At 43.2% G+C, this 12,373-nt stretch overlaps 1 protein-coding gene across 1 annotated transcript; it reads right to left on the reverse strand.

Annotated features, from left to right (window-relative positions):
* Positions 1–1,628: 1,628 nt before the first annotated feature.
* Positions 1,629–8,920, reverse strand: LOC125551554 (splicing factor SF3a60 homolog). The gene is made up of 12 exons (XM_048714806.1): positions 8,711–8,920; positions 8,194–8,304; positions 7,586–7,690; positions 6,777–6,919; positions 5,906–6,002; positions 5,459–5,620; positions 5,306–5,377; positions 5,111–5,224; positions 3,347–3,424; positions 3,138–3,266; positions 2,068–2,214; positions 1,629–1,978 (listed from the first exon to the last, which is right to left on the reverse strand). Exons 1-12 carry the CDS (start codon positions 8,882–8,884, stop codon positions 1,832–1,834), a joined length of 1,479 nt encoding a protein of 492 aa, XP_048570763.1. The 5' UTR covers positions 8,885–8,920; the 3' UTR covers positions 1,629–1,831.
* Between the last annotated feature and the right edge of the window lie 3,453 nt (positions 8,921–12,373).

The raw sequence follows: 12,373 nt of genomic DNA on the forward strand, positions 1-12,373 counted from the left end.
GCACTTGTTAGAACTGCAAAAAGTAGAATACAAGAGCTTAGGGCTAATGGGTGGGATGCATTTATGCAAAAGGTCACACTATTTTGTAACAAGCATGGCATTAAAGTTCCTATAATGGAAGATAATCATGTGCCTTATGGAAGATCAACACGGTTTGCTCGACCCCAAACAAATGATGATCACTTTCGAAGAGAAGTTTTTCTTGGAGTCATTGATCAAATTAGTCAAGAGCTTGAAAATCGGTTTGATGAGATCAATATGGAGCTGCTATCTTGTATGTCTGATTTGAATCCCGCCAACTCATTTGCTGCTTTTGATGCACAAAAGGTATGCAAACTTGCTTCTAAAATTTGTATTGCTTTCAAAAGTGGTACAGAATCTCTTTAACTCATTTGTTTCTTTTGATGCACACAAGGTACGAAGACTTGCTGAGTTTTATCCCAAAGACTTTTCAAGTGCCGACTTGATACACCTTGAATTACAACTTGATAACTATATTGATGACATGAGAAATGATGAGAATTTTCAAGGCCTTGGAAATCTTGTTGATCTCTCGGTTAAGCTTGTTCAAATAGGGAGACATATAGTTCATCATTTGGTGTACTTGCTTTTAAAATTGGTATTGATTCTCCCGGTGGCAACAGCAAATGTTGAGAGTGCGTTCTCTGCCATGAGTTTTGTCAAGAACAAGTTGAGAAATAAGATGGGTGATAGTCTTTTGGATGATTGCCTAGTCACATACATTGAGAGGGATGCTTTCTCCGAGGTGAATGAAGATGACATAATTGATACCTTCATGGCAATGCAAAAACGTAGGCCAGAAAGATAGTCTTTTTGAACTTCTCAAGGTATGTGCTATGGTCCATATACTATTTACTATGTAGGCTTCTTTATGCAAAACTAAGATTTAATTGAGAATTTTAGTGTGTCTGTAAGACCATATTGATCTATTTCTATGTGCTATTGGTAATTAGTTAGAATGTTCACATGTAATATTAGTTATAAAAAAATTGGGGGCGGACCACCCTGATATCAAATGCTAGCTCCGCCACTGCTGGCCAGGGTGGTGGAGCAACAACAATAACAAGAGAGAAAATGGAGAGAATGGAGTCACAGACAACAAGAGAGAAAGGAGAGAATGGAGCCGCAGGGTCTGGGAAGGGTTTTGGGTTGGCCTAGGGTGTCGGATTCGTACGTTTCGCGTGTCCGGATTCTCACAAACCTCCTTTATTTTTGTTTTCAATTTACAAGAGAAATCACGTCCGGACCGACACAAAACCGTGTTGAATGACTTCTTCGGTCCGGATGGTTGCAAAAGGTTTACAAATCTGTCTTGAAGATGCCCTAACAATGTGCACTAGAGCAAGCACATGGATTTGTAGTCGAGGGGCGCCACATCGGGATAGTAAATGTACGACACATGTAAAGGCGGGCACACGATTTACTCAGGCTGATGCTCCGGACCGGGCAAAAGGCTGACGCTCCGGACTGCGTAAAAGCCTACTTCCTGTCTTGCTCTTTCCTTACATGTCAAACTCCAACACCGTTACATAATATTTCTTTCTCCACGTTGACGTTGAAGCGAAACCTTGAAAGGATTTGACCGAACAGGACCTAAGAACACGGAGTAAGATGGACCAATTATAGAGCATAATGTGCAATGTACCCCGAAGAAGGAAGTTGAGCTCCCAAGTACTCCGGCGCGTAAAATATAACACGGAGTAACATCTTGCAGAGTATATAATGCAAACAGAGTTGCAGCGACCATCAAGGTCAGCAGGTTTCAATGGATTTAGCGCCGTCCAAACCCCAACGCACAAGAATCGCATATCTATATCAGGCCTTGGCGCTGCAGGTCAGTGTACGTCTTTTTGTTGTAGATGTTGCCATCCTTGTCTTCGTACTCCTCTTCCAAGTCTGGCCGCCACTTGTTCAGCCCTTGCTTTGCTTGTATCCTCTCCCACAGTGCTTTCGCCTCCTGACAGCACAAATCAGGCATGTCAAAGCAACTTAGCGGCAAGCAAGACATCGCATGAACAAGACAACAGCAAATGGCAGCCGGTGTACCTCAATGGATGTAATTTCGTTGAAGTTCTTGGTATTAGGAATACCAAGGCATCGCATCCCATGCTGATGGCGCCACTCTTTGAAATGGCGCTCATAGTCCCTTCGCCCCCAGTAACTGTGGTTACCACATATCTCGCACTTGAATTCCTGGCAACAGATAGTTAAAACATCAGTGGTCTACAACCAAACTCGATGGTGATGGCTGGGCATATAATAGCGACAATGTTATAGATGTTCAAAGTCAAGTTTAATAGTTGACACAGGTGCAACACAAATAACAGGTGAAACTATGAGCAAGCTATCGAATTAAGATTTACCATTCATTTTGGTAACATGCCATTTTGTAGCTCCAAACATTGTGCTGATGATAGTATTAGAGAAAGAGAGAAATGTAAAACGTTTTTTTTTGCCGGTCAACACTTCCTCAAATTACAGAACGTATATAATTAGTTGACACATAGCAAAGCTGAGCCAAGATCAATTAGTTGAGATATGGGCACAATCGTATGGCTACGACACATCACCACACCTAACAGTTATAAACTGTGGCAAGCCACAAAAACTGTAGCTAACAAATTGAAGGCCACCACTTAAGCAATGTTTGGCTAGAAATGTGCCACCAAAATGTGGGGTTACAAGACTAGAAGAAAGTATGGCATTGCAAAAGTTTGGCAATAAACCAGACACTAACCTAACAAAATCAAACTAGGTTAACCTAGGTGTGGCGTGTTGTGCTATCCAACTGTACATGCCTTATACCAGTTACCACTGCCCATCAGTCAATTAATTGGCAGTCACTGAACATAATGGAAATTGATTTGTTTTCCAAATAGAATGGTGTCACAATAAAGTGATGATCAATACATTCATGTAGGAAGAAAATTTACTAACATGATGACTTAGAAATATTCAGCAAACAGTAAGATGAGCCATTGACCTCTAATCGAAGATCCAAAAAAAGTAATAACTAATTAAACTGTTAACGACAAGGCTGGTCTGATAACTAATTAAGCTGTTAACGACAAGGCTGGTGTGATAACTAATTAAGCTGTTAACGACAAAGCTGGTACCTGACCAAGACCGTGAAGCTTATAGAGCCAATAGGGGATAGGTTTCCCGTCCCAACCCATTGGTAACTTGAGAGGGTTGTAGATTTGTTGGTCTTCGTCATCACTTTCACTATCAGCTTGTACTTCTTCCTATACAAAGTTAAAGAAGATGAAGTTCAAAAAACAGAACAATATTTCAGTAAATAGAAGAAAAGGAGAAACTTAAGTACTTCTTCCCGTTCTGCTTCCATTTCTTCATAGGTCAAAGTCAGCTTCTTCTCCGCATTTTCCTTTGTTCTTACAATGACCTGCACACACAAAAACATAAAATCTACCAAGGCATGAGCACCAGGTTAAACTTGAAATTTAAAATGGACATAAAATTAGAAGAACATGCCGCGAAAAATGCCGATGACTGGTAGTCCTACCAAGATAAAGGAAACTTTCGTAAACCACACCAAGGAAAGTAGATCATGATAGAATTCCATACACATGGAAATGTTGGTTCAAAAATCTAGCTGTAGAGTAGTCATGGTACAGTTGGAGCTTTTCGTTCACCAATGATCACTTTTGTAAAGAACGTGCTAGAAAAGGTACATCAAGGCATTGGTGACAGCAGAACTTAGGTGATGGCAACTTTTGCTATTCTCTTCCTGATAGGTGTTATTCAATCGTTTTTTTTTCTTCACTTGCTACACATCATTCTGAGGATCTAATTTAGATAGGTTGATAAACATTGAGATTCTGAAACTAATCCCTTCGACCCAAGGCCACATCATCAAACGGCGGCTCGGCTTTAGGGCATTTTAGACAGTCACACCAAATGAGGTCTGAGGCAAAAGATCAAAGCAGATAAACTTTATGGCAACTCATAAAAAATCCCATGAAAAGATGGTCCCAGTACTTCTATTCATGACCATGCCATACTATGCCCAAATAAAGCAATAGATGTCTCATTACATGGTGGGAGCAACGCTTACGAGTCGATGAGACGTTCGAACGTTGAAACTCATAGACTAATCGTGACTAGTCTAGACTACTGCTGGACTACATGGTACTGTAGCACAAACTTGCAGTAACCAATTACTAAAACCTAGTATTAATATGTAATATATACTATAAAAAGTGCATTGGAGCGTCAATTTGTCCTGCAGATTAGGCCAATAAGCATATTTCCATGTTGGATCCTTGCTCCTAGTTGGCTTCTTGCAGGATCCTTCGATGGATCGTATTGATCATTGGCCTGAGCTGCAGCTGCTGAATACACTACTTGAGATATTTCCGGCACAGACATTGCAGTTCAGACCTAAGGATCTTGAAACTGAAGCAAACAAAACGAAATAAGAGGGCAGCGGGTAAAAATCAAATCAAAGAAGGGAAGAAGAGAAGGGAGAAATTACTTTGCTAATATGCTTGCTTGCTTGCTGCAACCTGAGGGACGAGCGGATCCAGTAGCCAGAAGACAGCAGAGGGAGGGAGACCGTAGGGGCAGAGCCAGGGAGAGCAGAAGCAATGGAGCGAAAGGGCCAGAGCAGAGGAGCGCAGGGGAAAGGGCCAGAGCAAGAGGAGCGCAGGGGAAAGGGCCAGAGTAGAGGAGCGCAGATCCATGGAGAGCAGAAGCAATGGAGGGAAAGGGACAGGGTGGCTGGCTCACTTATCCCCTCCCAATCCCTAAAAAAGTAAAACGAAGGACTCAAGGTGGACGACTAGTCTATGACTAGTCCTTCGACTCCTCAACTCGGCGAACTAGTCTACACGAGATTTCTAGTTGACACCCAGAATGTGACTCATAGACTAGTCTAGCGACTAATCTCGACTAGTCTCTCGACTCGTAATCAATGGGTGGGAGCATCCGCAATGGACTAGCTTATCCTAGGTCAAGGCCATTCCTCAAACTAAACTGGTGTAGTCATGATTTGACTAACATACCCATGTTGAAATGGGTGATTGGAAGCACAAGTCATTGCGAACACATAAAAAGAGTAAGAGCTGACCTCATCGAGAATCTCACATAAGCGCTTCATCTTCACTTCAACCAAAGCAATTTCCTTCTTCAAATCATCACCTTTGGCAAAATGCTTACGATCCAATTGTTCCAAGGGTGTATGCTGCAAAAATATGACCAGCAGCAGCAAATTTAAAACTGATAAATAGCTCAAACAAGATTAGCAAGGGTGTTTAGTAGTCACCTTCAGCAAGAAAAGGCGCTCAGCACGCTGTTGAACAGTGCCGCCACCCTTCAATCCACGAGCAGTTAAAGCCTGGAAAAATGTTTCAGTATTAAATAAGGCCAAGTTAAGGATGGAATAAAATAGAACACTAACTGTGTTAGAAGATCGTACCTCTTTCAACTTTTCCGGACCAAGCTCTACAAGCTCTTCAACAATATTGTAGTAATCGAGGTCTACTGCAGACTCTTGCGATTCAGATTTTTTCTCTGTGCCCTTATTCTCCCATCCAGGTACTTCGCCATTGGCCCACTGTTCTTCGAACTCACTTTGCAACTGCACAAGCATAGATACTATTAGCTAGTCAGTTGTTACCTACCATGGAAGTTTGAACCTATATGGGTTTGATAGTAGTTATTTCTAGTTCTATGTTAAGTACATATTCTCAACCCCACCACCAGCAACACTAAAATTAATCATAACAGTGAATCAGTGATAGATCATGAGTAATATCTGCATATATTCTCAACCCCAACACAAGTCTTAAGTGATGCACAACACAAGGTGTGAATACAGAAGAAAGAAAATATACTAGAATGTACAAGAGTCAAGAGGATTGACCTTTGTAAAAATCTTATCAATATCTTGCAATGGCTCTGTACGATACATAAATGACATCAGGTATTCCAAAATATGCTCCAAATATTCTTTGTATTGCCTGAAAAATTGAAGAAAATGAAGATAAGTTCATAAATCATCTTTACAGAAATGTATGTACACTTTAAAAAACTACAGTTGATCAAACAAATGTTAGGCGTGTTGAGCAAATTTTGGTTAATCACATGTACTTCAATACAGGTCTTACTAGACCCCACCACTCTAGTAGTTACCTGTTATGTTTCCTCTCAATCCCAAACGAGGGTATCCATTCAGTTTGTTAGGTAAACACGGTATTGTCGGTACAATAGATAGGTAACAGAAATTACAGTTCACAGGTAATTAATAAATTATTTTGGTAGAGAGATTTCGGGTATTGCTCTTGTGAATTCTGGAACAAACAACATGACAACTTTATAACACAGCGACAAATGAGACCAAGTAATGAACCCTTACAAGTGATACAGTTATAGTCTACATGTAAGAAGCAATGAAGTCCAGACAACCAGTAATCAGTAACCCCCTGCTTCTGCATTGGGTACGCACAAGAAATAAACTGGCACTGCTGGGCCTATGATATGAAACAGAACTATAGCAGCAGCCAACATCCGACACATGAATATTTTGTTCTTTTGTTCCTACCATACAGAATACTGATCAATCTGGATTGACTGGAAAGGTATGCCTTTTGGGGTTCCGTTTGGTCAGGAAGTGCGATCCTAGTCCTAACCAGCCCAAGAAGAAAAGGAGGGAAATATATCTAAGATCGATGTGGAGAGATAAGCTCATGCTAGGAGATATGTTCTTGGTTTTAGAGAAAATGCTGGTAGCATACCTGGTAGCTTTTAGACTATGCAAGATTTTTTCAGTCTGAGCAAAAGTACCAACGTATGCTGAGTATTCCATTAGCGATCCAAACTTGGAATTTATGAACTCATTGTAGAGCTCATGTAAGTCCAAGTACCGGCCAAATGCCTCCTATCAAAATGCAGAACAAGACCATTAGCAATATAAGTAACTGCAACCAGAACAGCATATAAAATATTAACAATTTAATGGGATGAACATGCAATGTAGATTAGAACTACATGATAATGCGAATCATGACAATAAATAAGCAGTAATTGATTCTCAAGTTAATCATGCTCCATCTAGTATCTTGTCATTAACCTAAATCTTACCATGCATAGCACCGTGATCCTACAAGAGGAATCAAACAACCCTGCAGAAATTAAAATACACGTATCACAATAGAGATACCCTCGAGTTCAAGACTACTGCAACAAAAAAGGAAGACAAGGGTGCTACAGGGCTCTGCAATGTTTTTAGCAGACAGACCTTATTGATGATTTACCATAACTTTTGCACTTAACATAATCAACTTAGTATGGAAGCGTGAAGCAGGACTAGACAATTTAGATAGAGGCGATACGATGAGGTTGCCATGCATTTTTCTTCTCAAGAATAGAATATATAAACATAGGTATGTATACTACAACAAACTTGCATCTGCGGGTAGTCAAGATATTATATGCAACTATGCAAGAAAAGAGAATTAGATTAACCACGGTATGCATTAGGATAAAACAGTGCACAAATCATCTCAAGCAGGATTATCAAGGTGAAAATTGTACTGGACAGCACCTCGCCAGTGAATTCAATAGCCGGTTCCTCCTTTAGTAGCTCCTCATAATCGTCAGTTTCGCTGATGAAACGGGCAGAGTGATTCCGCCTATGGTAATCACGGATCTGCAAACATGCAACAAACTGTAAATGAAAGAATAATCACCACTGAATAAAGAGTAGAAGTTCAAGTTTTCGAATAAAACCGAGTTCTGATTTGCATCACATATGTCGACCAGGGGGTCCTGATTGGCATGAAGTGCAAGATCAACATAGTGTAAAATAACCAGAAAACTCACTAGTATGTATGTAGTTTAATTTTCAAGGATCGTAATAAAACTTGTTCTACTCTTAATATTTTGCCTTTTTAGGGTTGACATGTTGGTAAGAAAACCTAGCGAGCTATTGAATAATTTGGTTTTCTACCATCCAATTCTTTGGTATGAGAGTCCAGAGGTAAAATAATTAAAAAGAACTATCCACTAAACGACAATAGCATGGAATGCTTTTGGCGGTACATGAATAAACTACAGCATCGACGGCCTGGCTAGCGTCCTGCCACTCTGATTCCATGGCGTGCCTAAGTGATTACTGGGTAGAGTCAGACTGGATACAGTTTGATTATGTACCTCTTTGAGCCTTTCATAGTACTTGGGGAAGATGTCGCTTTGCACCGGCGCGGTAAGATGGGAGGAGATCTCATCCTTCCTAGCACCGTCCTTGTCTTCGTAGATTTCAACCTAATTAAGAAAGTCATATTAGCAAAATTCACCTTATAAAGAGAAACAGACTATTCCCAAACTGCACTTCTTCACTCACATCAAAAAGGGGGGAAATAGCAGCACGATACTAAAAGTTGTAATATTATACACTGATTTTATCTACCCTCGCGCATATCTTGTAAAAATAAAGCCAAAAAATCAATCTGTCTAGCTCAACTTTGGAATTCCCCAGGACAATAACTAGTGGAGCTAACACATAAGCAACCCTAGGCATCTCAATTCAAGATATTGCAAATTTGGAAAACCAATCCTAACCACAGAAAACAGAGATGCGACATCACTGAGCTCTGGCTGTGGCAGACAGGAATTAAGCAAAGCTACAGCCACTAAATCAAGCGTGAAACGAGAGAGAGGAGGGGCTCACGAGCTTGTCGGAGGTGGAGATGACGAGGTCGAGCATGTGGCGGACGCGGTGGGACTGGAAGAGGCGGTCGCGGGCATTGGCGGGATCTCGCTGCAGCTCGCGCACCACCAGGCGTTCTAACCGCTCGATGTCCTCGTGCGCCGCTCGTGTGGCCTCCAGCACTGACGATGCCATTGCTGCCGCTTCAGCCTAAAAAACACCATTACAGATATGCATTATCAGTATCGGGACAATTCGGGTACGGAAATACTGCATTTCTGAAAAGTGCCAATGAGGGGATACGTTTGACTATTTAAAAAAATGTGTCGTTGCTAGGAATTGCCTTGCTATTTTCCTCTTTTCCTAAGAATAGGAAAGGTGCAAACTAGCCGGCAGTTTGACTAGCTGTGTTCATCATGTCATAGCCACTTGCACACAGAGCAAAATCATGGCACAGAAGCCACCATTTCATACAAAATCATGTCATAACAGCCACCACACAGCACACAACAATCAAAATTTTGGCTAGTAGCTGCCATGCGAACATGTTGCATGTTGAACAACCGGGGTGGGGGGGGTGTGGGGGTGGGGGGGGGGGGTGGGCTCGTGTTGGTGTTACTGAGGTGGCAGGGCCAGGGCGGGAGGCGTCACCTCGTGGGGTGGGCGAGGGGGGGGGAGATACGGTCTGTTCGGGCGTTGGTTAGGGGCGGGCGGGATTGGTGTGACTGCGGGGGGATTAGGTGGGCTGTGTGGGGAAGGACGTGCGATCGGGTTGGCTCTACGGTGGGCGGCTCGTGCTGGGCTGAGATAGTCGGTGCGTACGCCGCCGGTTGTTTTATAGTGTAGGGGATAGGGTCGTCGATGGGAGTGGGAGTCGGCGGGGTGAGTTCTGAGGCTCGAGAGGGTGGCTCGGTGGTTCGCTGTGGCGGGTTTGATCTGCCGGCGGCGTATAGGTGGCTCTCGTGGCGCTCCGTTGTGGTGTGGTCTGAGTGGTTTTTTTTTTTTTTTGTTGAAATGAGTGTATTTTGAATGATGGGGGCAGGGATTGAAGTGGCTTCTCGGTAGTGCGAGAGTGGTGGGGGGTGTGGTGGCGTAATTACTCGACAGGTGATTTTCTCGCCATTAACTGTGGCTCTTGCTTACATCGTAGTGTCTGTCGCGAGTATTTACAAGAGGCGAGAAATGAGTTTGATAATAGCATTCTATTGTCTCCTCTGTTCTTTTTTGTGGCTTAGTGTCCAGAAGCATAGTCCTCATATTTGCAGGAAGTTTTTAATGGCGTATCTTTGTGCTTTGAAATACTGAGCTATGTTATGTAATACGGTCTCGAGATCTTCGGGAGAATTAGTCCTTGAGTCTTCGACTCGCCTTTGTTACGTGTTGATGGGGGTGTTTGCAGGGTGCGTATGGGGGTGCCTGCCAGTGAGGTCAGAGTCTCGTCCGTCGTTGTGCATTGGCCCGGATAGTTTGTGTGCTCAGCTAGGGTGTTCTGTTATGAAGATTGTATCGATCTTTCGGGGACAGGACTATAGAATATGGGTTTTTGAGTGGTTTTTGGTGAATGAGTATGTGGGCGTCGGTTGGGTGGTGTTTGGGGGGTGGCGATGGGGTGTGTGACGGTGAGAGCTTTGACGGGGGTGGGGGGGGGGGTGGGTACAGATTACGACGTCATTTTTCGGCCTAAATCTTTGGCTCGTGTCTTAGCACAGTATTTCGGGCGGATTATCTCAAGAGCCGGAAAATTCGTTATTGAGTTAGTTCATGGGTTGACTTTGTGGTCCTTCATACTTGTGTGTGCATTAGGTGTCGCAAGAGTTGTTCAGTCCTCATGACTCAGGATAGTTGTTTGCAAGTACGATCTTGTATAGTTTGATAGGTGACGTGTGATTGTTAGACGGTGTTTGTCTCGTCGAGACTTTCGGTTAGAGATTGTGTTCGCTGTAGCGTTTTCATCGCCATGTATGTATGAGGGTGGGGGTATGTGCTCTAGCGGTGTGGTGTTCGGCAGGTGTTGTGTTGGGCGCTGCAGTGAGGTCATCTCTCTCCGTGGCTGTGGCTCATATGGTCCCAGTTGTTTCTGGCTAGTGTGGAGGTAACAGAAATAACAGCGCGTGTGAATAGAGGTGTGATAAGCGTGCCTGAGGGTGTAGGGTCGTACTCCGATCAGATCTGAGTCCTTCGCCCTGCACGTGCTAGCCCATGCTCGAACCAACTGGCGGCTTGGGTGATTATAAATTAGAGCATTGCAGGTGTATTATTTTGGTTAGCGTGGTGACCTTGTGAGCGTGTCTTGCGTGCATTTTGTTTACTCTTTAGATTGTGATCGTTTCATGTTCGTTCAGCTCAGCTGAGTAATTATAGTGGGGAATATGCGATGAATAGTGTAGCTACTTGAAATAAAATTGTATGATTTGAAACGCAAATGGTTTCATATTGTTATCCTTGGGAATGTGAATATATGTCATATTCATATGATTTTTTGTATCTAGAACGTTTAATATTTGTGAAGTAAAGGAAGACTAAGAAATGATCGTGTATTGTCTTTTATTTTTGATTATGATATTTCAGTGTCTCATTCAGGAAAGCTTTTCGTCCTAGTCGTTTGTTGTCCCTTTGTTTGAGTTGGGGTTGCGTTGCCGCTCATACGAATTATAGAGTGATCGCTCGTGCGAAGTAAAGTTGTGGTTATTGTTGTAGCGCGGCGCACTTTTAGGTATTTGGAGTGCTTGAATTTTGGTTTCTATTTTGAGCTAGTGAGCTCGTGTGGTGGTTGGAATAGCGGTTTAGTTTTTCCGATATTGAATTTCCTAAAGTAATGTCGTAGATGCTCATCTGCTATCCTAGTCTTGTTGTTGGTTATAGTGGCAATTGGGTGGATGACGCAATAGTTTTAGTCTCGCACATTAGTTAGTTTTACAGGGTGTGGGTACCGTGCCGTTTAGTAATGGTGAGGTCTCTTTCTCCACTATGTTCATGAGGGACTGAGATACTATATTTTGACGATGCCGGTTGCTTCGGCGCTCCTTTGCTTCGGCCTGCTCTGGTTCCGCGCTTCGTCTCTCTCTCTCCTCTCGCTCTCCCCACCGCACGCACGCTCTCGCCTCGTCACGACGTGTTGTACGGGGGTTCGCATGTGTTGCAGGGAATTGAGTGTGAGTCTATAATTTTTCCCATTCTGTCGTAGTTTGGGGTTGTGGTGTTGTGTTCGGGACGGAGTATACGAATAAGGTCAACGCGGGGAGCTGAAACGTTTTCGTCTGTAGTGACACGTGGTCTGAATTGGGTGGTGGAGGGGCGCGCTGTGGCTCTTTGCTGGCGTGCTGTTCCTGTTTTGTGGCGTTTCTGCCCTCGTTGCGACGTTTCATTCGCTCTCATTCGTGCTTTGCCTTGTTCTGCGTCCGTTCTCTTGTGCCTTAAAAGGTGTTGTGGGGTGCGCTCCTCCCAGAGAGAGCACACTCTCGGCAACGACACAACCTCCGTCGTCGCGTGTAGTTCTTTATGTTGCCACTTGAGGCGTAACTGCTACGATTGGTTCGACCGGGTTAGGTCGGACAGTGAGAGCCTCTCGTGTAACGCACTTCTGTTTTGGTCTGTACGTGGTGGGTTGTTGTTTTGGTTGGTTGAGTTAGTTTTTGTGAGTGATAGTAGTGTTTTTGGTGGAGTGTGCGTCTTTTCTCGTCGTTT

The sequence above is a fragment of the Triticum urartu genome, chromosome 4 (assembly GCF_003073215.2).
Source record: "Triticum urartu cultivar G1812 chromosome 4, Tu2.1, whole genome shotgun sequence".
In the NCBI taxonomy this organism is placed as follows: Eukaryota; Viridiplantae; Streptophyta; class Magnoliopsida; order Poales; family Poaceae; genus Triticum; species Triticum urartu.

Bases quoted from the DNA above. Each gene is read 5' to 3' on its own strand.
- LOC125551554 (XM_048714806.1), bottom strand. From the start codon at position 8,884: ATGGCATCGTCAGTGCTGGAGGCCACACGAGCGGCGCACGAGGACATC. The intron at 6,003-6,776 runs GTATGCTACCAG...TCAATTTTTCAG, and splicing joins CATAGTCTAAAAGCTACCAG to GCAATACAAAGAATATTTGG. The intron at 2,215-3,137 runs GTACCAGCTTTG...ATCTGTTGCCAG, and splicing joins AGCTTCACGGTCTTGGTCAG to GAATTCAAGTGCGAGATATG.